The 26,604-nt window shown below is 46.4% G+C and overlaps 1 protein-coding gene across 5 annotated transcripts in view; it reads right to left on the bottom strand.

Moving 5' to 3' along the window:
- Positions 1–23,179, bottom strand: part of Vps13d (vacuolar protein sorting 13 homolog D) — a 221,120-nt gene extending 197,941 nt beyond the window's left edge. For all 5 annotated transcript variants that reach the window (XM_050153110.1, XM_050153115.1, XM_050153113.1 and 2 more), the window contains exons 1-6: positions 23,070–23,179; positions 18,359–18,528; positions 7,631–7,708; positions 4,941–5,131; positions 4,769–4,849; positions 1,936–2,052 (exon numbers count right to left, since the gene is read on the bottom strand). In XM_050153110.1, the coding sequence (XP_050009067.1) occupies positions 1,936–2,052; positions 4,769–4,849; positions 4,941–5,131; positions 7,631–7,708; positions 18,359–18,455 (564 nt within the window). In that variant the 5' untranslated portion in view covers positions 18,456–18,528; positions 23,070–23,179. The remainder of the gene's footprint in view (positions 1–1,935; positions 2,053–4,768; positions 4,850–4,940; positions 5,132–7,630; positions 7,709–18,358; positions 18,529–23,069) is intronic.
- Positions 23,180–26,604: the final 3,425 nt, after the last annotated feature.

Here is a 26,604-nt window from a genome sequence, read left to right as displayed (position 1 = left end):
TAAGTATTGAAAAGGAATCGTGGAATATTACTAGATTATCAGTTTGGACAGAGTCCTCTTTCAAGAAGTCACTCACAAGTGTGAATGTGTCCTTATTTGTAAACACCACCTGTGCAGACAGAATCAGATTAAAATGAAGCCATCCTGGATGAGTGTAGATACAAAGCAAATGAGTTGGGTCCTTGTAAGAAGTAAAAAAAAAAAAAAAAAAAAATCAGGAGACAAGGCCTTTGAGCACCAACACTGAGACTGGAGCAACACATCTAGAAGCCAAGGAACCAGGGGCTTCCAGTAACCCTCAGATGGAGAGAGACGTGCACACACTGACCCTCAGATGGAGAGGGACGTGCACACACTGACCCTCAGATGGAGAGGGACGTGCACACACTGACCCTCAGATGGAGAGGGACGTGCACACACTGTCCCTGAGATGGAGAGAGAAGTGCACACACTGACCCTCAGATGGAGAGAGAGGTGCACACACTGACCCTCAGATGGAGAGAGAAGTGCACACACTGACCCTCAGATGGAGAGGGATGTGTACACACTGACCCTCAGGGCTTCAGACGCAATCTTTCTGACTTCTCAGTTTCATGTTTCTGGTTTCTAGAACTAGCAAATAAATTACTGCAGCTTTTTTATTTTTAACCTTAATTTTTGTTTAGTTTTGTTCTATTCGGAGGTAGGGTCTCACTATGCTGTCCTTGGCTGGTCTAGAACTCACTACATAGACCAGATTAGTTTTGAACCCAGGACCTGCCAGTCTCTGCCTCCTGGGTGCTGGGGTTAAAGGATGTGCCACCACATCCTGCTGTTTCTTATTTTATGTGTATGAATGTCTATACATCATGTGTATCCAGTGTTTGCCAAAGCCAGAAGAAGATGCTGGATCCACAAGCACACAAAGCCTCAAAAGCTATAAACAGCTGTCCTAGTAAATAAAAATGACAGGATGCTGAGGTGGGCATGGTGGTACACATATAATCCCCAGCACTTGGGAGGTGAATACAGGAGGATGAGAAGCCTAAAGAGGTGTTTAGTAAATTACATATCCAGTTCAAGGTTGGCCTAAGCTCCATGAGGCCATCTCAAACTTTGAAATAATCTGTCAACTTTTCTTTGTCAACAGTATCAACCCCCTTTGCCCTGCCTGACAGAACACTTGCTCTATTTTATAGAGTAAGGTGTTATCTGACTCTAGAATAGGAGATGCAATCAATTAAGACAGTTTCCAGGTATAGTATAGGCCTACCATCCTGGTAGAAGATAATTTTAATGTCTTAAAAATGAAAAACCAAGAGTATCTAAAGAGTGTGGAGAAGCGGTGTTTTATCAGGTAGTCTAAAACACCATAAAAATGTAAAAAGGGGGACTGTGTGGAAACCATTATAGACATTCCCAGGCAGTAGGTGAAACTAAGCAGAACAAGTTTCCTTGGTGATTGACAAAGAAGTAGAAAAATGAAGGATAAAATCCTTTGCTGACAGGAATTCTTTGCACCTCAGCTGCTCGGCGCACAAAACCAAAGTGATGCAACAGGTCAGTGAAGAGTGACTGTTTCCCTTCCCAGCAAATCAGCTGCTGCCTACACACAGGACACACGCATAGGGACAGGCAGAGGCGGTGCACACCTTTAATCCTAGCACTTGGGAGGCAAAGGCAGGTGGATATGAGTTTGCAGCCAGCCTGGTCTACATAGTGAGTTTCAGGACAGCCAAAACACACAGAGAAATCCCTCTTGAATAACAAAAAAAAAAGAAAAGAAAAGAAAAGAAAAGAAGGAAGGAAGGAAGGAAGGAAGGAAGGAAGGAAGAAAAAAAGGAAGAAAAGAAAGAAATAAAACACCCACATAGGTGGGGAAGTAGTATGACTTCTAACACTGAGGGGCTCCTAGCAGGGTTTTATTCTTGGTCTGTGGTCAGATCTCATACTCACAGGCTCATTTACAGCATTCTGCATGGACACATTCTTAATGCAGACACCAAATGCAAAAGGATGAGAGGGATTGGTAAGGCCATCTTCAAAGCGCAAATGAACATCTTGAATTTTTAACTGCAAAGAGAAAGAGGGAAAACATTTAGTAAGTGTTGCGGGTAGAATCCTCTAGGTGGCATCCAACCACATAGGTCACCTACTCACAGGTTTCCACTGTGCTGGGAGTTCCAAGAGGACATGATCACAAACCACTCAAGAATGATAGTTCATTGCCATGAACGTTATCCCAGGAAGGCTACAATGCTCCCATCAAATCATTCCACAAGTCAATATAAACATTTAAACACAGGGATACCAGGGGCCAAAGTGATGGCACAGCAGCCATGCAAGCCTAGCAACATGAGCTCAATCCCCAGAAGACAGAAGGACAGAATAGACAACAGAAAGTTGTCCTCTGACCTCTGCACACATACCCTACACACACATATCAGAATAATAAAAAAATAAAACTTTTAGAGAGAAGAAGAGAGAGAACAATATCACTGAATCCAGATAGTCAATCCTGCCACGCTTGTCTCTAGGAATCTGAGCCCAGGAAAACCAGTAAGGCATGTAAGATCTGTGTGAATCTCATGTGTGTTTATTTCTTCTTTCTCACTCTGCTCAGTGAATTAAAAATAAACAATTGGGCCTGGGAGTAGCACAAAAGTAGAGTGTGTGTTTATTATGTGCAAGTGCCTGTGTCCAGTCCTCAGCACTATGGGAAAGAAAAAATATATACAACATGTGGTCAAGAAAAGTGGTCAGCATCATTAGACATTATGAAAATACAAACTAGGCTGAGGAGATGGCTCAATGAGGAGGAACTATTGTTTTTGCCAAGGATGAGAATGAGTTCAAATCCCCAGCACAATACAGAAAGTCAGGCATTGCTGCACTTGCCTGTGATGCCAACACTGAGGGGACAGAAACAGACAGATCCCAGGACCTTGGTGATCCAGGTCCTGGATCAGTCTAGTCAAAATAGTAAGCTTCTAGCTCATGGAGAGACCCTGTCACAAAGCAACAAGGCAGACAGTAATAGAGGAAGATACCTGACATCCTGCTCTGGCCTCAACACCCATGAACACAAGGGTACCACCTCAAATGTATGTGCATGCCCAACAAACATAAACCACACACACCACAGAGAAGGAAAAGAAAAAAGTTCAAACAACAGTAAGTCATCGCTCAATCACAGTATTATTACCAATGTGGAGAAAAACCAATGCTTAACACTGATGTCAAAATCATAATATGGGCCAGTAAGGTGGCTCAGAAGGTAAAGGCACTTGCCATCAAGGCTGTTGATCTGAGCTCCATCCCGAGGACCCGTGTGGTAGAAGCAGAAAACCAAACTCTTCAAGCTGTCCCTGACTTCCAAATGTACACACACACCGCACAAATAAGTAAATAAAACTTTGTAACGAGCGGTGGCGGGGTCCTTGGCCCTAAATGGCATAAATACATCACTGCCCCCAGGCTCAGAGGATGAAGAGGTGGCAAAGACACGCCCACCTCGCTCGTGGACCTGCTGCAGTGGCTTTCTCTACATGAGACCTGCGCGCACATGATGAGCCATGCCTGTGATTACACTGCAGAGAAATGGCCTTTTGGTCCTCGAGAACGACATTTCTGGGTCCAGCAGATAGCGAGGCAGGTAAGGGTGCTTAAGGTAAGGTAAGACTGGTGACCTGAGTTTGATCCCCAGGACCCACACTGTTGGAGAGAACCAACTGCTACAGCATATCCTCAGGCTTCCACATGTGCCTCCCATCCCCAGTCAATAAACACATGTGTAAAAAAAAGTTTTTATGAGAAAAAATTCCTTTGTTGTAGAAAATATGTGCACACACACATACCACATATTAACAGGGTTTTTTTTTGGGGGGGGGGGTGTTTTGGTTTGGTTTTTGGTTTTAGGTTTTTTGAGACAGGGTTGCTCTGTGCAGCCCTGGCTATCCTGGAACTCACCCTGTAGACCAAGTTGGCCTCAAGATGACAAAATCTGCCTGCCTCTGCCTCCCAAGTGCTGGGATTAAAAGGCCTGCGCACCACCACCCAGCAATAATAACATTTTCTAAAAAAAAAAATCAGTGCCCTCAAGTACACCAGATTTTCATCCACATTATGAAACTAACAACCTCAGATCATACTTTTGAGGAACATAGCACACACTGAACACACTGCAAGAGAACCCTAAAGACTTTCAGTATGGGCTGTCTTGTGCCATTTAACGGAGATTTCATGCCCTGATCCCATTCCTAATGATGGAACATGCAGCCCCAGCACTGCAGTGCATACAACTTCCCTAAGACACATCAGTGACAGGTCAGATGCCTGAGTGGCCATTCATAGCTCACAACACACCAGGCAATGGGGACCCCATCTCCCGCATTTTGTAGATGAAAAAACTGAGACCAGAGAGGTTAAATGACTTGCCCCGAAAACAGTCATTGAGACCTAAGTATCTGGCTTCTGAGGTGATAACTCCTTTAGCAAGTGAGATTCCAACATTAAAAAAGAAAGTGTGGTGGTGTGTGGGGGGGGTGTCAAATGGAAATGCCAACTCACACCCCCTGAAGCAAGGACGACCTGGGCCCGCCTCACAGCACAGGACTTGCTTTGCAGGTTTTCCCTTTGGCACAGCCTCCAGAAGGGCACACCTGAGCAGCAGCCAGCCCACACACACACCGCACCACAAAAACCCACAAGAAAAGAGAACTCAGAAGCGAAAACACATCTAAGGCTCAGAAACCCTTCATGTGTCCTCGTAAAGGTTGACAGGGCTCACCTCGATGTTCTCCACAATCCTCGTGACTACTGAGGCGGTGACAGAATACCAGTAGGGTTCTCCCTTCTGCTGCCGCTCACTCTGCAAGGGAAAGAGCCAGTGTCAGCACAGGCTGCCCTTCACTGTTGAGGACGACACAGGCCCCCTAACACCCAGAGGCTCTAAGCCTTGCCTTCCATCTGTCCTCCAGGGCTTGAAGCAGCACTTTCTTACGCTCCCTCTCCAGCAGCTTCTCCTTCTCATCGTTGAAGTCCTGGATTTTCTCAGGGGCACCAATTAAATGGAGGCCAGAGATAGAGATCACCCAGGGGTCCACATGCGGGCGGTAAAAGGGGATCTGAAGGGTCACTTTCCCAATCAAACCTGGGAGGAGAAAAACCGCTCATTAGGACACCCACACATTTTCTAGCTCCCTTTAAAGCATACAGATTACGTTTACCATTATTTATTTTCTTAAAAACAAACCTGACAACTGTGGTGTCCATTTAAGAAATGCTGAAGAGACAGAGGCAGGAGGAACACAAGTCCAAGGTGGCGGGGGGGGGGGGGGGGGNGGGGGGGGGGGGGGGGGGGGGGGGGGGGGGGGGGGGGGGGTTAGCTCTGGGAGGAGCAAGGTCTTGGATTCTGATCCCAGCATCAGAAGAAAAAAACAGAAAAATCACAAAAACAGACAGCAGCAAGGCAACAGTGGCGGGGCATGCCTATAATCCCAGCACTCAGCTGACTAAAACAGGGCATGGCAAGTTCAAAGCTGGCCTGGAGAACAAAGTGAGTTCAAGGGTAGCCAATGAGGCTCCTCCTACATATGTGACACTAGTGTTAGTAAGAGCAAGATTACAATAAATAAACTAATTAATTAAAAAGAACCAGCTACCATGAATTAAACTGAAAAATGCCTAGTGAGTCTTTTTCATATCAAATATAGATTATCTACTATGCAAACACTCTTCCACCTGACCACACCTTGAACGCCTATGAAGTGTCTTTCTTCCTATGGCACCCACCCGCACAGACCCTGGTCACGGAACTCATATCTTGTTAATAATTGGCTGGTTGACAAGTATTTGTCGGAGTTACCATCCTTACATATTTAACCCTGAATATACCCAGCACAAACTAAAACAGATAACACAGCTTATGCACAAAGAAACAAGAACCCGGGATCAGAGCTACCTGGCCTGTAAAAATACACTTATTTCCCAACTTCTTCCATTTTAGCCAAACCTTTAAATTCAACTTAATAAAAGCAGCTCACTTAACACAGTGGTGCATGCCTCTAATCCCAGAACTTGGGAGGCAGAGGTAGGAGGATCTCTGTGAATTTGAAGCCAACCTGGTGACATAGTTGCAGGCCAGCCAGAGCTACATAGTGAGACTCAGTCTCAAAAAGCAAGGTGGAGCATTACAAATGGTATTTTCCTTTATATGTGGTTGAGGAAAAAAACCAAGGCCTTTATATATTCATGTTCAAGGCCCAAATATTGCATGTTCAGCAAGGGCTCTACACTGAGCTATAGCCCTGTCCTCACAATGGTATTTCTAATGATAATACAAATGACTGACAGTCTAATCCAGCAGTAAATTAAGAATACTGGGGGTGGGAATGCAGTTCAGTGATAGAATACTTGCTTTGCATGTACAAGGCTCTAGGATTAATATTCACCACCATGGGAATATTTTACAAAACAATAATGAAAAATGAGTTTTCTCTAGAAAAATAAGATTTGTAACAGAACTTTCTAACAGTCTGAATTAGTGCACAGTGGCGGTTATCTATTCAGCTTGAGACAAGGTTGTATATAGTCTATGCTGGTCCTAAAGCCTGACCTTCCTTCTCCCTCCCAAATGCTGGGTTACAGGCATGCTTTGCCATGCTGGGCCACAGTGATAGTACAGACTGAATGTGCAAGAGGCTACAAAGCATCTAACAGACAGAACTTTATACATCTTATTCACTTTTTGTAAGAAACAAGGTCAAGTTTGCAAACACAATATTAGAAAACCATCAATTTTCCAAGAGTTTCTCTCCTTCCCTCCATCTCTCTCTCCCTCCCTCCCTCTCTTTTTCTGAGGTAGGGTTTCTCTGTATAACAGTCCTGCCTGTCCTGGAACTCACTTTGTACTTTGTAGAGCAGGCTGGCCTTGAACTCACAGAGATCCCCCTGCTTTTGCCTCCCCAGGCCTCCCAAGTGCTAGGATTAAAGGTGTGCGCCACCGCTGCCTGGCTAAAGAGTTTCTCTTACTCCTTCAATATTTGAAGACTTTCTTCTGTAAATGACCAGTGTCAGCATTCTTGAAGCTTTCAGATTCCTATCTGTCGGTATATTTACTTGTGGCATGCATGAACACACGCGCGCGTGCACACACACACATAATTGTAAAAAAATGTTTAAAAAAAATACCATAATCATCCTGTGGTTTTCTGTGTTTAAGGGTGTGTGTGTGTGTGTGTGTGTGTGTGTGTGTGTGTGTGTAGTGCTACGGATGGAATGGAATCCCAGGTCCTGTGCATGCTAGGCAAGTGCTCTACCACTGAACTACATCCCTAGCCCTATTCCCTGATGGTTGGTTGGTTGGTTGGTTGGTTAGTTGGTTGGTTGGTTGGTTGGTTAGCTGGTTGGTTGGTTTGGGACAGGGTCTCACTGCATAGTCCTGGCTATCCTGGAACCCTCTATTTGGACCAAGTTGGCCTAGACCTCACAGAGATCCACCTGCCCATGTGGTGAAACTTATATGAACTGATGCAAGCTCTCAAACTTCCTGTCTACATCCTGGTCGAGCAGATACCAACTCCAGGGCTTTTGACTCTCCTGCCCAAACAACTCAATCCCAAACCTTCCTCCCTCCTTTGGTTCCACGTACCAGCTTTGACTTCAAATGGCAATTCCAGTTCTTTCAGGGCATCCTTCTTTAATGGGAGGTTTTCTAATTCAACAGCACCTAAAAACAAAACACCATGAAATGTTCACCCAACAAAGACACTGCTGTTGGCTGTGCACAGAGCACTAAGGGGTAATGGCCATGGCGATGCCACCACTAGCCCAAGGGTTCTGTCTGGAGTACTAATCTGACCACTCACTCTGAGCCACCCATGACAGCTGAAGCACAGCGGCAGGAAGAGCTTAGGCAAGATCCTAACTATTCTGTAATGAGCCAGACAGTAAATATTTTAAACCTTTATATTATGACAATTACATTCATTTTTTTAGGTAGTTTATTTTATTCTTCGAGAATTTTTTAAATTATTTATTTATTTATTTATTTATTTATTTAGTATGTATGCAGTGTTCTGCCAGCATGTATCCCTGCAGCCCAGAAGAGGGCACCAGATCTCCTCACGGATGGCTGTGAGCCACCATGTGGTTGCTGGGAACCGAACTCAGGACCTCTGGAAGAGCAGCCAGTGCTCTTAACCTCTGAGCCATCTCTCCAGCCCAATTACATTCATTTTTAAAAGCTTTTTATTACATTTATTTGTATTTGTACAAGTGCGCGCATATCATGTGTGTCACAGTGGACAACTTGCAGAAGTCAGTTCTCGCCTTCCACCATTTAGGTTCCAGGGACAGAACTCAGGTTGCCATCTTAACAGCAAGCCCCCTTACCCACTTCGCCATCCTGTTGTCACTTCCTTTTCTTTTCTTGACTCATGGGTCTCACTCACTACGTTGCCCAGGCTGACCACAAACTTCTGGGCTCATAACTATGCCCCTAGCTTAGCCTTCTGAGTAGCTAGGACTAAAGGCATAGGCTTTGGAGCCTGTCCTAGCACTCGCTCTGTAGACTGGGCTGGCCTTTAAACTAACTCAGAGCTCCACCTGTCTCTTCCTCCTGCGTGCTGGGATTAAAGGCGTGTGCCACCACTGCCAGGCTTCAGTTTCCTCATTTTTTCAAAGGTTTAAAAATATAATGGACAACTAGGGGTTTCAATGGTATTCACCATACATACATAAAACCCTGTGTTTGATCCCCACCAAAGAAAATGTAACACCACCATAGTGGTACATTCCTGTAATCCCACAATTCGGAGATAGAAACAGGGAATCAAAAGTTCCAGATCATTCTTGGCTACACACTGAGCACTCAGGAGGCAGAAGCAGCCTGGTCTAACAAGAGCTAGTTCCAGGTCCAGAACAGGCTCCAAAGCTATAGAGAAATCCTGTCTCAAACACACCCCCCACCCCAGCCGCTGCCAAATAAGGAAAAAGATAGCTCAGCAGATAAAGGTGCTTGATGCCAAGCGAGAAGACCTATCTCCAGGACCCACACAGTACAAGGAGGGAACAGACCAATCTCCAGGACCCACACAGTACAAGGAGGGAACAGACTCCCAGAAGTTGTCATTAGACCTCTTGCACAGAAGCATTCACATACAATAATTAATTAATATGAGTAAAATTAGTAAAAGCCATCCTGAGCTAGCAGGTCAGATCTGGCATGCTGGCTAGTTTGAAGACCCCTATCTTAGACTAATAGTTCCCACAAGACTGCCATCATCTGACTCTCTAAGATATAATAAAGGCTCCTGGGTTTGGCCCAACATCCCCCAAATCAGAATCTCTGAGGTTAAAACACAAGAATCTAGCAGGGCAGTGGTAGCGCACACCTTTAATCCCAGCACTGGAGAGGCAGGCAGGCAGATCTCTGTGAGTTCGAGGCCAGCCTGGTCTACAAAAGCTAGTTCCAGGACAGCTAAGGCTGTTACGCAGAGAAACCCTGTCTCGAGGGGGAAAAAAAAATCTGCTGTGGTTTTTAACAAGCAGTCCCAGCCCTCAGCAATGCCTTCTCCCAGAATTGACCATAGGTCACAAAATGCTTGAGAGCCCATGGTTTAGTTAATAAAACTGAAGGCAGACAGTGGTGGTGCACGCCTTTAACCCCAGCACTCGGAATGCAGAGGCCGGCAGATCTCTATGAGGCCAGCTGGTCTATATACACAGTTAGTTCTAGGATGGCCAGGGCTATAGAGAGACCCTATCTCAGAAAGAAAAAAAGTAACTAACTAAATAAAACCAGTCACCCAAAAGTATTCTTTTTTTCTAATGAGACCAAATGGTCTCTCTGTACCTCCCTTCCCTGAGGCACAGTATCTGGTCAGAAGGCACAGAAAGAACAGGGCCAACTTGTACGATGACTCTGAACAGGATGTGCAAAGACAGGGCAGCCAGCTCTAGCTCTGCTACCACTGGGATCCAAATGTCCACCGAAGGCCATGAATTAAGGGATTACCCCAGCCCATGACACTACTGGGAAGCAGCAGGGCCTTTACTTGGTAGAAGTTAGAGTATTGAGGACATACCTCGGGCCCCTCACTGACTCTGCTCCCCATCTGTCACAGGGTAAGCAGGCCTGCTCTGCCAGGCACTCAACCATCACTACAGGCCCAGGGGCAATAGGGCCGAGCAACTCATGTGAACCAAAACTGTGAGCCAAAATAACCTTTCCCAGGCTGGAGAGATGGCTCAGAGGTTAAGAGCATTGCCTGCTCTTCCAAAGGTTCTGAGTTCAAGTCCCAGCAACCACATGGTGGCTCACAACCATCTGTAATGAAGTCTGGTGCCCTCTTCTGGCCTGGAGACACACATGCAGACAGAATATTGTATACATAATAAATAAATAAATTTTTTTAAAAAAATAACCTTTCCCCTTTTAAACGAATCGTCCCAAGTATTTTATCACAGTAAGGGAGGGCTGACGCATGGGCTCAACTGACTATGCAGGCCATTCATTTGCACATATACAACCAAGCTCTACTCTGAAGGCCACAGGGAGACGTCACCCCTAGCCACAAACTGCTGAGGAGAGGGCCTTGGAATGATAAAACTGTTTGCACAATGCAAAACCATTTCTGAGCCACGTGAATCTGTCTGGGATGGGTGTTTTTGAGAACAGCTGGTAGAAAGGCCCAAGAACCAGGCAGACAAAGCAATGCAAAGATATAATGATGGAGGCTTGGTACTTCCCCAGATAAATGACTGCATTTATTTGCATATCTAAAAAGAGGTCAAACCTGGCAATTGGGCAGATTCAAGTGTAGTATCTTTTTTTCGGTTGGGGGGTCCCCACATCACAGCTTTAAGACTAAACTGAAGTAAAATAAACCTGCTTCCAAAGGTGAAGAGAAAATTATCATAAAGGAGAAAAAAATCAGAAAATTTCTCCTTAAGTGAAAATGACTTTCAGAGAGACAAGCAGTTTCCTTTTTTGTTTTTGCAGCACTAGGAATAGAAGACAGGTTCTCGCACACGTGCAGTGAGTGCTCCATGTGCGATGAGTGCTCCACGTGCAGCAGTCACGCCCCAGCCTCTTCTCATTTGCACTGAGAATGGTCTTATTTTCCATATGCTAATCTGGCACCAAAGCAGGTGGCTCCTGGGTTTCCCTGGCTGCTGTACTGCTCAGTCGTGGAAGGAACTCACACAGAAAACATTAAAGAAGCTGAAGCAGGGAAAGCATAGCAGGTGCAGAAAGGAAAGAGAAGAAACAGAAGCCTGCAGCAAGCCAACAGTTAAGAACAGAAAAAAAAAAAAAGTAATGGTTCAAGATAGAAAACTAGTTCTCTCTCTCTCTCTCTCTCTCTCTCTCTCTCTCACACACACACACACACACACACACACACACACACACACACACACACACGTGTGTGTGTGTGCCCACGACTGGCTGGGAAGGGCCCTGCCCTGCTAAAAAGGACTGCCTGAGAGTCAGGCAGCAAAGCACCCGAATGACTTCGGCGTTTTCAAGGCCAGACGCCACTTATTGATTTCCAGGCAAACAATTTCCTGGCTTATTCAGGGATTGCTCGCCCCAAAAAGCCTCACCCCACACTGGCCAGAGATGTATTCACTGACACTGTGGTGAACTCAGGCCTCGGGGGACTTTCCCAGACATCTCTAGTGACCAGATTCTCTTTATTCTGCTCCAGGTCATTTAAAGGACCAGGCTGAAGAGGGCTCAAAAAACAAGGGGGTGGGGATTGAAGTGCAGAGTCCTCACATGACAAAGCCTCTACTTTCTGACTCCCCAGTGCCTGCTCCTGGGATTCACTCCACATGAAGAGTGGCGACCCCTCCTGTGCAACCCACTGAAACCCTTTTCTGCTCACTCAAAAGCCACCCACAGTAGCTTTCCCCGGGCCCTACAGACAGAACAAAAGGCTCCTCTCCCATGCACTCTGATGCATAGTGTAACTTCTTTTGTAGTTGAAGACAGATTCTCACAGGCTAGTCACCCAGACTAGCCTGGAACTCACTATGTACACCAGACTGGCCTTCAACTCACAGCAATCCTCCTGCCTCATCCTCTCAAACGCTGGAATTATAGGAGCCAGCCTTCATATCCAGCTATTGCCTCTAGCTAAAGTTAGCAATGGCTGCTGTGTTGCTGTTTAATTTGTCTCCCCAACAGGTGAGTGGCTCTGAGGACAGGGACTTTACAGCTGCTGTGGGACAACGATAGTGACAGCACCTACCACTTAGTGAGTGAGGTCTTACTGTGTGCAAAATATTCTATCATTATCCCTCTTTCCCCCAAACAGTAGACCTCAGACTCAGACCCGCCTAATCTCCCACCCACCCGTGCAGGCAAATGTTCTCCCACCAGGCTATAACCACAGCCCCTGGATTATCGCATTAAAAAAAGACACATTTACCAGGAATTCAAAAGAGCCAAGAGGGAGATGTGGGAGGGCTGAGAAGGAGGACAGGGAAAAGGTAAACGGTATAATTACAATCTCAAATGGATAAGAGAAATATTCTTTAAATATTTAATATATGTGGGGTGGTTAGCTCTCATAAGCTTTTATATTTGAATATCTGGTTCCCTAGGTAGTGGGGCTGTTTTAGGACCGACTGGGAGGTGTGGCCTTGTTGGAGGAGGTGTGTCGCTAGAGGTGGGCTTGCAAAGCCCATGCCTGGCCCAGTCTCTGTCTACAACTTGCTGATCAGATGAGAGCTCTCCGCTCCAGTGACAGCACCATGCCTACTGGCCTGCTCCCATTCTTCCTACCGTGATGACCATGGACTGCCCTCTAACTAGAAGCAAGCCCTCAATTAATTGCTTTCTTTTATTAGCTGCATGGGCTGTTGTGTCTCCTCAGAGCACTAGGACAATAACTAATACACTTTGATTTTTAATTTTATTTTACGTGTATGGATGTTTTGCCTCTATGTATGTACGTCTGTGCCTGGTGCATGGAGAGGCATGAAGAGGGCATCAAGTCCCCTAAAACTGGAGCTACAGACAGTTGTGAGCTGCCATGTGGGTGCTGGGAATAGAACCCAGGTCCTTCGGAAGAGCAACCAATACTCCTAACTGCTGAACCATCTCTCCGGTCCGTGTATTATCTCAATCTTCATAGCAAGGTAAAAAAAGGACGAGTTGAATATCCCAGTCTGGAATGCTTGGGATTTCAAATATTTAAGGTTTGGGGGCATTTTCTGATTTTAAAATATTTACATAGATATACTATTTGGACATTCCCAAGCAAAAATCAAAACTTCAAGGCCAGGGTTGCAGGTCAATAGGTAGAGCACTTCCTCTCTCACACTTGGAGCCAGTTCCACTCAGACCTGCAGAAGTGTGCACCTGTAAGGCCAGCACTTGGGATGTGAAGGCAGGAAGATCAGAAATTCAAAGTCGGGGCTGGAGAGATGGCTCAGTGGTTAAGAGCACTAGCTGCTCTTCCTGAGTTCAATTCCCAGCAACCACATTGTGGCTCACAGCCATCTATAATGAGGTCTGGTGCCCTTTTCTGGCCTGCAGGCACACATGGAAGGAATGTTGTATACATAATAAATAAATAAATCTTTTAGAAAGAAAGAAAGAAAGAAAGAAAGAAAGAAAGAAAGAAAGAAAGAAAGAAAGAAAGAAATTCAAAGTCTTCCTCAGTCCCAGAGCAAGTCTGAGGCCAGCCTGGGCTATTTGAAGGATCCAGAGGGGGAGAGCTGACTGCTACCAGGTGTAACAACTCAAGTCTGATCACTGGAACCACACAGTGGAAGGAAAGAACAGACCCCCACCAGTTTAGCTATCTTCTGACACCCACCTATTCCAAGTGGGGCAAACCCCACCCCCATCAACCAACTAACAACAGAAAGGAAAGGAAAAGGGGAAGAGAGGAACATGTGAAGGAGGAAAACTAATTTTTAAAAATATTCAAAACAGAACAACAACAAAAAAATTAAAGTCAGGTGGTGGTGTTGCCGCGTTTTTAATCCTAGACAGAGATAGGCAGATTATCTGCCAGTTCAAGGACAGTCTGGTCTACAGAGCAAGTTCTAGGACAGCCAGGACTACACTGTGAAACCCTGTCTCCAAGAACCAAAAAAAAAAAAAAAAATTCAAAGCGCAACCACCATGCTCCAACAACATCAGAGGCTTTTGAGCTCTGTCAGTACTAAATGCTCGAAGTTTCCAAACAGTCCAAACTAGGGTTGGTTACATGACCTGTCCATCAGTTTCTCAACTTTGAGATGAGAAAACAAGGCTTAGCAGACAAACAGTGTGCTTAGAAATCTCAGAGTTGGTTAGGAGGTAGCACTAGAGGTCACAGGAGGTCAACCTAGGGTGGGAAGAGGGAGAGAGGGTGAAGAAGGCCTTCTGTGGCCACTCGCATCACATGCAGCTTGTATGTGAGGAAAGCTCTGTCAGGCTTGAACCTGACTCTTAGGTGCTGTTCCCGCCTCAGCTTTTGGTATCAATCCCAAACCCAGAGCCTGGCCCACAGCAGTTGCTCACTAAGTGTTGATCAAGTGTGAACTCTGGCCTCCAGCTGTTCTTGCTTTTTAACTACTTGAGGACTGAGCACAGCCCTTGGCTGAAGTCCCACCCTACAGCCAATGGCGTGCTGACTATCCTGAGGATGGTTGCTGAGGACTAACCTGCACTGACAGCTCTAAGCTCTCTGACCCACATGAACCTGCTCGGTCCTCAGCACCCTGCGGGATGGTTAATAACTTCTCACATGCAGAGGCTGAGTAATTTGTTCACGTTAAGACAAATGTTACAACTGGACAACAGTCTGATCGGCGTTGGTCCATACACCTTTAATCCTAGCACTCAGGAGGCAGAGGCAGGTGAATTTCTGTGAGTTCAAGGCCATCTTGTTCTATGAAGTTCCAGGATAGCCAAGACTACACAGAGAAACCCTGGCTCAAAAAACAAAACAAGAAAAGTCTTCTCCCACCCCCCCCCTTACCCGTTGCAGGTAGTCCAGCCACTTGAGCACTGTCTCCTGCATCTCCCCAGACATTTACAACAGTAAATATTCGCTACTAGATCAGAGTAACAGGCTTGTGCTCATCTAGCCCCCTATGCCCTCAATCCCTACTCAACCGCGTCAAGACAGGCAAATACTGTCAGTTCCTCTCATGACCAGTCCCTCAGGTCAGAGGAGCGCCACACACTGCACTGTGTTGTGGGTTCTTAGTAAAGGGGTCAAGTTCTTTCATAACTAATGCCAGTTATGAAAAAAAAAAAAACCATTCCTCAAGGTTTCATCCCACAATTTTTTTTGTTTGTTTCTGTTTTTCGAGACAGGGTTTTTCTGTATAACAGTCCTGGCTGTCCTGGTACTGGCTTTGTTGACCAGGCTGCCCTCAAACTCAGAGATCCGTCTGCCTCTGGCTCCCAAGTGATAGGATTAAAGGCGTGTGCTGGGACTGAAAGCGTGCCTCGCTACACCCAGCTTCTTCCCATAGATCTAAAAGCCAGAAAGAATAGTCCTTAAAGAGGATGTAAAAAAAATTACCCTAATGATGCATGCAGTTGTTACAAGATATATTCTGCTGAATGGCGACAGAGGAGGAGTGAATGGGAGTTGGTGGTAGAGGAGAGACAGAGGGAGGGAACGGGAAGAGAGGAGGAAAAGGAAACTGCAATCAGGATGTAAAATAAAAAGATTTAATTAAAAAAAGATATATTACATCTAAGCTGTATGTGGTGGTGCATGCCTATAATCCCAGCACTTGGGAGGCAGAGGCATGAGGATCATCACCAGTTTGAAGCTGGCAGAGACTTCACAGTGTCAGAATGAGCCAGGGCTAGAGAGTGAAAATCATCAGGAAGCCCAGGGAGATGACTCAAAGGGTAAAGGTTCTTCCTGCCTAGTCTGAATATGATTCTTAGAACATACAGGGTGGGAAGAGAGGATCAACTCCCAAAGTCGCCCTCTAATCTACACACATATGTTACGGCATGTGTGTGCACAAATGCACAAAAGATATAAATGCAACTACGATTGCTTTTTTATTCATTTAATTTTTATGTGTGTTGGTATTTGGACTGTGTGTATGTCTGTGAGAGAGTCAGACCCTGAACTGGAGTTACAGACAAGGGATGCTGGGAACTGAACTCAGGTCCTTTGGAAGAGCAGCCAGATCTCTTAACCACTGAGCCATTTCTTCAGTCCCCCTACCCCTCTACATACTCCATATGTAGAACAGGCTGTCCTGAAACTCACTATGTAGACCAGGCTGGCTTCGAACTCATAGAAATCCACCTGCCTGTATCTCTCAAGTACTGGGATTAAAGGTGTATACCACGCCTAGCTCAAACTATATTCTTTCTCTACGTGCATTAAATAGTTCCACTTTGAGCTAAGCAAGGAGAATTTAAATTTTTAAAAAAGAAAAGAGGGAAAGATACCCCTTTCCAATTCCCACATCAAATCATAGAACTGAGTGTACCACGTGCAGGCCAGCAAAGGCTACCATGCCCCGAACCTTGAGTACTTTTACTTCTAAGCAAGACAATATGCTGGGGAAATAGCTCAGTGGTAGAGCACTAGTCTAGTATCCCCAGGGCTCTGATGGAGGAAGGTCATTGAGCAATAAAGAAACTGCTTGGCTGGCCCTGATAGGTTAAAGCATAGGTGGGAGGAGTAAACAGAATAGAATTCTGGGAGGAAGAGGAAGTGAGGTCAGACTCTGCTCTGCTTCCTGAGAGACTCGACAGCTCTGCTCTCTGGAGCAGAGACGCCAGGCTTCACTCTCCCAGGCAGCTCCAACCCAGGATGGACTTAGGCTAGAATCTTCCTGGTAAGCGCACCTTGGGGTGCTTACACACATTATTAGAAATGGGCTAGTCCAGGTGCAAGAATTAGCCTAGAAGAGGCTAGATAGAAATGAGCCAAGCAGTGTTTAAATGGATACAGTTTGTGTGTTGTTATTTCGGGGCATAAGCTAGCAGGCGGCTAGGGTGCTGGGGATGCAGCCCCACCGCTCTTATTTCAACAGGGCTCTGTGTTCAATTCCCAGAACCGAAGCAAACCTAAAAAGGAAAAGAAAGAAAGAAAGAAAGAAAGAAAGAAAGAAGGAAGGAAGGAAGGAAGGAAGGAAGGAAGGAAGGAAAGAAAGAAAGAAAGAAAGAAAGAAAGAAAGAAAACTACTAAGTAAAAAAGTTCTCAAAAAATTCCATCAAACCAGGTGGTGGTGGAGTATGCCTTTAATCCCAGCACTCGAGAGGCAGAGACAGGTGGATCTCTGTCAGTTCGAGACCAGCCTGGTCTACAAGCGCTAGCTCCAGGACAGCCAGGGCTATTATAGAGAAAACCTGTCTTGAAAACAAAACAAAAAAAGATTTCATCAAAGACCTCGAGGTAAATTACTTTAAAACTTCTAGTGGATGCCTATGTTGTGTCTATGTGAAACAGGCTAGGGGTGTTCCCACGTGATCCTTACAGCAACCATAGGAGGAATATTGCCCTCTTTTGCTAAAGAAGTTGTGACTCAGAATTTCAATATTATCAGCTAATAAGTTTGAAGCCAAGGTCAACACCACTGTCATGACATAGCAGCTGCATCCAGAAAGCTAAAACCTAACTGGGGTAAAGCAGTCACCAGCAATATATCTTACTGTTTTGCTTTAAAAAAAAAAAAATTAGCTGGGCATAAACCCAGCACCCAAGAGGCAGAGGCAGGCAGATCTCTGAGTTCAAAACCAGCCTGTCTTCATGGTCAGTTCCTAGCTAGCCAGTCAGGATTATATTGTGAGACCCTGTCTCAAAAACTTAGATGGAAAGTGTCAGAGAAAGACACCCCAAGTTGACTTCTGGCCTCTGAAAATACCCATGAGCTGTCTCACCTGTGCCCAAACATGCATATTACCGCACACAAACCCACAGGTAAGCTAGGGTAGGTGAGGTGACTCGGTGGGTAAGGGCAGGTGCCAGGAAGGCTGCTAACCTGAGTTTGATACCTTTACCTGCCCCAGAACCTACATGGTAGGAGGAAAGAACCGGCTTGCACAAGCTGTCCTCTGACCTCCACACGGGAACCATGACACAAGCATTATCTTCCCACACACAAACAAAGAAATGCAAATGCTTCATTTAATTAATTAGTTAAGGAAAGGAAGAGAGGAAGGAAGGAAGGAAGGAAGGAAGGAAGGAAGGAAGGAAGGAAGGCAGGAAAGAAGGCAGGAAGGCAGAAGGAAGGAAGGAAGGAAGGAAGGAAGGAAGGAAGGAAGGAAGGAAGGAAGGAAGGAAGGAAGGAAGACAGGCAGGAAGGAAGACAGGCAGGAAGGAAGACAGGCAGGAAGGAAGGAAGACAGGCAGGCAGGCCATTCTTTACTGCAGAGACGTGTGCTTACCTTTGAGAAGCGCAACTGAAAGCTGGTCAGTGTTCAGGTTATTGACATATTTCCCCAAATAGGTATTAAGAACCCAGGCCACAAGACCTTCCAACATGACTATTTCCTCAGAAAAAGGTGATTAGAAATCATGGATCAGTCTTTATTTCTCTCTCTCATGGTCACAGAATCTATAAAAGAGGAAAAGAGGAAATTAACAACAGCTTGGCTGGGTGTGGTAAGACAACGCCTTTAATTCCAGCACTTAGATGGTGGAGGCAGGCGGATCCCTGTGAGTTCCAGACCAGCCTGGTCTAGACTTCTAAACCAGCCATGGATAAATAATGAGTTCCTGTCTCAAAAACAACAAAACAGAACCTGAATTGTATTCCTGTGTTGGCATCCCGTTTACCTGCCTGCGGGTGGAAAAAGGTAAGAGGCAGGCTTACAGAGGCGCAGGAGGAATGGAAGACCAGTGTCCACCTGCAATCGGAAGCTGGGCCTTTTAAATTAACTATTCTCTGAAATACTTCCTTTGGGGATGAGACTTGGGATCAGATTGCTCTAGTGAGGGCTTTTCACGGGGCCAATCTGGCAACATCTGAAAATGCTCCTTTTAGGTGTATGTGTGTCATATTCATGCAGAAGCCTGTAGGAGCCAAAGGAGGGATGGTCCCCGGAACTGGAGTACAGAAGGTTGTGAGCCTCCATGTGGGTACTAGAAACCAAACCTAAATCCTCTGCAAGAGCTAGTGCTCTTAATCCCCCAACCATCTCTCCGGCTCTTTGATTACTGCTATTTCAGATGCTGCTGTGGCTATCTTGTGAGGAGGGACTGTGGAAGCTGCCAAACATCTTACAGTGCTCATGACAACCCCACAGAGTAGACTCATTCAGCCCAAATGCTAAGAAGTGGGAACCTAGATCAAAGCAAACATGTTCAGAGGCTGTGTGAATGAAATTCACACTCTACAACACTAGTTAAGGTGTCCTATTTAAGATGTGCAAATTTATGCAGTAGACTCATTCATAAAACCATGTAAATGGGAGGGAGAGACAGTGTTTAGTCACTCATCTTGTTTGTTTTCCCCAGACCAGGGTCTCATATATCCAAGGCTGGCCTTGAGCTCACTATACAGCTGAAGATATAGGCTTGAACTTCTGACTGGAGGTGAAGAGGTGCTGAGATCACAAGTGTGCACCACCACATCTGGTTTGTGTGGTGCTGAGAACTGATCCAAGGGCTTCAAGCATGCTAGGCAAGCACCCCAGCACCTGAACTACATCCCCAGCCCTATCGCTAAACACCCCGAAGATGCTGAGCTAATGAAGAGTTTTAGCCGAACACCAGAAATCCTCCGGCTGTGGGTTCGGTATTTAGATTCACTACTGAACCACAATTGCTCATTACAATAAGTGGTGTGATATTGTGCTTACCAGTATTACAAAAAATATATCTATATATAGAGACTATTCTTTTAAACACTTAATAAACACGCTAAAGCTTATTAAAATATTGGCAATTAAAATCAGTTTTCATTTCATCTGGTTTAGATATAACTATGATACTTTAGCAAATATTTGTAAAAGATTTTGCCTGGGGGGCTGGCGTGATGGCTCATTGGTTCTCTTCTTCCAGAAACTAGGTTCAATTCCCAGCACCCACATTATGGCTCAAATGTGTAGCTCCAGTTCCAGGGGATTTGATGTCTTCTTTGGTTCTCCATGGGCACCAGGCACCATGTGGTACACAGACATTCATACAGACAAAACATCATAATATAAACTAAAATTTAAAAAGAAATGTTTTGCCTAAAGTTACATAGATGATTTTTACTATTATAAAAGGTTAACATGAGGGTCATCCAAATAGCTCAGAGGATAAAGGCGCCTGCTGCCAACCTCAGGGCTTGCGTTCCATCCCCAGGACCTACAGGAAGGAAAGAACTGGCTATAGAAAGTTGTCCCCTGACCTCCATATGCAAGCTGTGGTATGGGCACACCCACACACAGGCGCAAATGCATATACACACAATGAATAAACATGATTTTTAAAAAGGTTAACATGAGAGATATTGAAACAGATAAACAAACAAAAACTTTGAAGTTGGAGCCAAGAATATTAGTCCACGTCTTTAATCCGGGCATCTCAGCACTGGGAGGCGGAGGCAAGGGGATCTATGAGTTTGAAGCCAGCCTGGTCTAAATAGAGAGTTCCAGGACAGCTGAAAACAAACAAACAGAAACTACAGTTTAGGCGGGTTCTCAGATCACTGGGCTAGTGGATTCCAATTAGAACTCTGAGCTGTAAATCTTGCTCTAGGCCATTTGTGTTGAACATCAGCCACCACGCCAGACATTCCAGATTTCCTGTGGCATGTGTCCCACTTGGAACCAGGCTACTTTCAGGATCCTTTCCAAGGACTTTGCCCAATGACTAGTGAGTTATCTTAATGCCAGAAGATACACTCACCCCAAGGGAAAAGCTATCAACACAAGGAAGACCCAAAGCAAAAGCCCCCTGAAAGTCAACACAGTCTCCAGGGAAGACTAATAGTTACTTCTCCTCCGTAATATCTAGCACTTCCATGCAAGGTTGATTTATTATCAGGGACAGTTAAAAAACAATTAACTAGGCTGGGCTGCGGTGGCACATGCCTTTAATCCCAGCACTCAGGAGACAGAGGTAGGTGGATCTCTGTGAGTTTGAGGCCAGCCTGGTCTACAAGAGCTAGTTCCAGAACAGCTAGGGCTGTTACACAGAGAACCCCTGTCTCAAAAAATAAATAAATAGATAGAGAGAGCGATAAATGAACAATTAACTATTCAGGGTGGTGGCACACAATTTTAATACTAGCACAAGGGAGGCAGAAGAGCTTTGAGTTTTAAGGTCATTCTGGTCTACCTCTACATAAGCAGGTGTTCCAAGCCGGCAGAACACATACTGAGACCCTATCTAAATAATATCATTTTAAAAACTTGCAGAATACTTGCCTTATTTCCTCCAAAAGTTTTTTTTTTTTTTTGTAATTGCTCCAGATATAAAACTAAGAATCTGGGAGAGACTCTTCAGTATTTGTTTAAAGAGATCACAAAAACAAATTTTTCTTGTTAATCAAAAATGCTAGCCGGGTGATGGTGGCGCACACCTTTAATCCCAGCACTTGAAAGGCAAAGGCAGGCAGATCTGTGAGTTTGAGGCCAGCCTGGTCTATAGAGTGAGTTCCAGGACAGTCGGGAATACATAGAGAAACCCTGCCTGGAAAAACCAAAAACATTTCTCTATTGTCATTTAAAAACGGTAAATCTATCAAAGCGTAGTGTCAAACTGACTAGCCTGTTTTACTATATGAGCCTCAAACAGTCCTGGGCACCCAGCCAACGCTGGAGTACTCTTTATTTTTGTTATTGCCATTAATTTCAGCCCTAAATACCAACTCTCCCTGAAGTGCCAACTGCAGGTGTTTTCCCAGTACAGAGAAACCAGTGTCAGGCCAGCATGATGTCTCTGAGTGTAGGTAGTTGCTACCAAGACTCAAGACCTGAGTTTAATCCCCAGAACCTACATGGTGAAAAGAGAGAACACTCCTACAGGTTGTCCCCTGACTACACACACAACCGTAAAATAATTTTACATTTTCAGGAAACTACTGTCATTTTGTACCCAAGTTCAGGCCCTACTGTAGTTTACTCTCAGCGTGAAAGAACACAAAGTAGACATTTACAAAGGCATGGGCGGCTAGCGCCCTAAGATGTTCCTCAGCTCAGTAAATTGGGGCCCAAGCCAGAAAGCATCCATTAGCTCTGCTAAGCTTGTAGACCAGGCTTGAGGCCACCTCAAGGATTCCCTGAAGGAATCCGGTTTCAGGAAGGGCCGCCAGACTGGCCAGAATCCCAGTGTTTATATGTTCGGGTCCATCAGGACTTCTAGGCAGCTGCCCGGCAATAACCCCCACCTGGCTTCCCCTATCCACTGTGGCAGGTGACACTGAGGATCTGGACTCAGACCACGGCCTGGGCAAACAGCCGGACATGACCTTGAGCCAGGCCCCTCCCGAAACGAGGCCAGACCCGGGAAGGGGAAGAAGCATCGGCAACTGAACCCGGGGAGTCCCTCTATGAGGCAGCTAGGACTCAGAACTGAGGGATCCCCGGAGCTCAGCCTCCAGGGGACAAGTCGGAGTGGGTGTCAGGCCAGGGCTCCACAGGAATGCAAAGCTTCCCTTGCCTTCCCACGTCTCCGTCGGCTGTCAGAACCCCAAGCCTGGCAGCAGCAGGGGACAGAGCCACCAAGCCTAGAGAAGATGGCTCTCTAAGTTACTAAGGAAGCCGAAGGGTGCCCTACCTGGAGGTGGAGAGGGTAAGGGAAAACCCCAGGGACCAGGCCTGATGTCCCCACCCAGAGGTGACCCCAGAGGGGATGGAGGCACTGAGGGATGGAATGACGCCCCGCTGGGGGGTGTGCTGAAGGGACACTGGCACGTTGGGTTCAGACCTCGGGAGGAGTGACACCCACAATCCAGGGGTGTCGCCAGGCTGCAGGGACCGGTACCCCGAGCCCGGGCCTGAGGTGCCGCCGGCGACATTCGGGCTCCGAGGTCCCCGCGAGGGTGCCCGGGCTCCGGGAGAGGCCGGCTGCCACGGACCCCGAGCCGGGCCGTCTGAGCACAGCCCGGACGACTGCGGTGGGAGCTGCTCGTCAGACCCTCAGCTCTGCCCGCCGCCTCCCTACCTGTCACTGTAGCTGTAGCTATCGCTAGCGCTGCCGCCCTAGCCCAGTTCTGCCAGGCGCTTCCTCTCCGCCACTCCTCAATGGCGCTGGCTGGGACGCTAGACCCGACCAATCGAAAGGCTATGTGCCTGCGCCTGGCCAGCCGAGCACCGAGCCGTCGATGGAACGCCCCCTAGCGTCAGCAGCCGCTCCCGCAGAGCTGCGGGCGCCTCCCGGGATGCTGGGTGGCTTAATGTGCGCCAACCCAACCAGCCCCATTTCAAAGGTGGATTAAACTGAGTCTCAGGTGAGCATAGGGATATAAATGAACCTAGTTCAAATAGTATTATGCCTTCAAAAACGCCTTGCTTCCCATCCACCTTCCATCTCATCCCACCCACACTGACCCCTTGACTATCACCTTTCCTGCTTAAATCACTCTCCCCACTATTATTAAAACTCAACTCCTGGGCCGGCAAGGTGGCTCTACCAGTACAGGAGCTTGCAGCCAGGACAGATCACCTGAGTCCAATTCGCAGCATCCACACGGTGGAAGGGGAGGGCACTGATTCCCACAGTCATCTGCCTCTCTGTGACTGCCCACACAACACACACACACACACACACACACACACACACAAAATAAATAAATGCAAACTTTTTAACTCAACAATAGTTTCCTCCTTCTGACCTCTCTGGAGGATTGATAGTTGTACACGTTGACAACTTGTACTACTTAGTGGTCGTGTGAGTGCAGGAATCCAAACTCCTCTGCAAGAGCAGCCAAGGGTTCCTAAGCACTGAACCACGTCTCCAGCTGCTTTATGTCTTCATAGACCTTGGCTGTCTGTTTGTTTGTTTGCCCAGACTGGACTGAAACTCATCTTGAACTCCTGGCCTTCCTCCACCTCGGGAGAGCTGGAATTGCAGATGTGACCCGCCATGCTCAGCCCTGTACAGAACTTAATGCTACTCGGGATGACCTGTGTGTTTGTCTATTCCTTGGCTACCTTTCAGTTACCCTGACAGTTATTCTAAAACAGGTTCATCATCTTTTCACAAAAGTCTCCTCTACAAACACTGACAGCACAGGCTTGCAATCGCAGCACACACTTGGGAGGTGGAGGCAGGGGAGGTAGGGGGAGACCGGAGTTCAAGGCCCTCCTCCACTACACAGCCAGTTTGAGACCAACCTGTACTACAGGAGACCCCATCAGGAAGGGAGGAAGAAGGAGAGATGGGGGAAAGGGGGGGAGGAGAAAGGAAAGAAAGGAATTCTCAAGGGTCAACCTCAATGGACTAAAGAATACCTAGGGCATTAAGGAAACAGGCCTCTGAGTACATCCATTCATAAGAGCTTTACAGAGAGCACAAACTGAGGAGCAAGATGAACCGGAAAGATAAGTCCATATCTCAGACTGAACAAAAAGAGAAAAGCAGCCATCGGAGATGGGCTCAAGGGTTAAGATCACTGCTACTCCTGCAGAGGACCAGGGTTGAGTTCCCAGCGCCCACACCAGGTGGCTCACCACTGCCTGTAACTCCAGTACCAGAGGATCTGTCACCTGTTCTGGTCTCTCGGGGTGCTGTTTTCACATAGTACACATACAGACAAGCCGGCACACCTATGTGCATGTAAATAAAAACTAATTTTAAAAACTTCTAAATAAAAAAAGGTAAAAGAGAGATGAGCACCAATGCTCCCGTTTCTCTGCTTCCTTGTTATTGCCATAGGCCAAGCTACCCCTATCATCATGCTTTCTCTACTAAGTAGGGCTATACCCCAAAATGTGAGCCAAAATTAACCCTTCCCCCTTATGATGCTGCTTGTAGGCTATCGAGCTACAGTGATGAAAAAGGTAACCAACACTGGATGGATGGATGGATGGATGGATGGATGGATGGATGGATGGATGGACAAACAGACGGGTGGATGGATGGGTGGATAGATGGATGGGTGGATGGATGGGTGGGTGATGGAGGAGGGTCATCTGTCTTATCTGTTGCTTTCATTGGTGAATTAATAAACTGCCTTGGCCCTTTTGATAGGACAGCAGCTTAGATAGGCAGAGTAGACAGAACAGAATGCTGGGAGAAAGAAGCCGAGTCAGGCAGTCGCCGTGATTCTCCCATCCGACACAGACGCAGGTTAAGAATCTCCCTGGTAAGCCACCAGCTCGTGGTGCAACACAGATTATTAGAAATGGGTTAATCTAGATGTGAGAGTTAGCCAGTAAGAGGCTGAAACTAATGGGCCAGGCAGTGCTTAAAAGAATACAGTTTCTGTGTAATTATTTTGGGTAAAGCTAGCCGGGTGACGGGACGCAGCTCCTATTACAACAGATGGGCAGATGGATGGATGGATGGATGGATGGATGGATGGATGGATGGATGGGCGGATGGGCGGATGGGTAAATGAATACTTCACTCTTCCATTATCCAAAAATTAGAGCAAGAGCAAGATCTAAGGCTCACACAGAAGATGCAGGATGCTGACTGGCAAGGCTGTAGCAATGTGTTCACCATATTAATTATGGAGCCTCATAACGCTGCATTGATGTGGATGGCTGTGAGCTGACTCACTCCTAAGGGAGGCCTGGATTCCCAGGGAAGTGAGATCAACCAATCTCAAAGCCGGGTCCCCCTCAGCAGCCAAGATGTGGTGGGGCAAACCCTGGGACTCTCCAGAAGGAATGCGGAAAGGAGGCTGTCCTCTCCTTCTGCCTCAAAGCTTAGGTGGGTCAGCACAGGTGTGGCTCTATCTGAGGAGGATTTTAAATGTGGCTGTGGGCTGGGGACATGCTCTTGGTTAGCAGGTGCTAATAAAAAGTAAATAAATAAATAAATAAATAAATAAATAAATAAAGTGGCTGGTAGGTGTTGGAACACACCTTTAATCCCAGGACTTCTGTGAGTCCAAGGCCAGCCTGGTCTACCAGAGCTAGTTCCAGGTCAGGTTTCAAAGCTACCTGGAAACCCTGTCTAGAGGGATGGGGAGCAAGTAGTTTCAGCCAGTACTGTAGCTGTGTCTGTAATCCCACCTCAGGCTGAGGCAAGAGGATACTGAAGCCCAGGAGTTTGAGGCTAGTTGGACAACATTGCAAGAGCCCATCTCAAAACAAAAGCCAGGAGCTGGAGCCAAGGTTCATCAGTTAAGAACACTTGCTGCACTTGGCAAGGACCCCTGGGTTTGGTTCTCAGTATCTCACCCTTTGTAACTCCAGTTCCGGGGGACTTGATGTGCGCGCGCGCACATATACACTAAACAGGGTCTCTGTTATGTAGCTGTCTCTCCTCTGTAGATCAGGCTGGCCTTGAACTCACAGACCCACCTGCCTATGCACACCCAGCTTCATGAATGCTTTTAACCTTCTGGAACAGTGCTGTCGAAGAGACAGGAGCTCAAACAGCAGCCAAATCAGAATGAGAGAAAAGAAAAAGATGAAATTCATGTTAAAATTTATATTGAGCCCAATGTGTCCAAAACAAAATTTTAACGTGTAATCAGCACTTTAAAAAAATGACACAGGGGGCTGGAGAGATGGCTCAGTGGTTA

This window comes from Alexandromys fortis, unplaced genomic scaffold (assembly GCF_014885135.2).
Source record: "Alexandromys fortis isolate MF-2015 unplaced genomic scaffold, M_Fortis_MF-2015_v1.1 scaffold_88, whole genome shotgun sequence".
NCBI classification, from domain to species: domain Eukaryota; kingdom Metazoa; phylum Chordata; class Mammalia; order Rodentia; family Cricetidae; genus Alexandromys; species Alexandromys fortis.
This window is presented reverse-complemented; position numbering and strand designations above follow the sequence as displayed.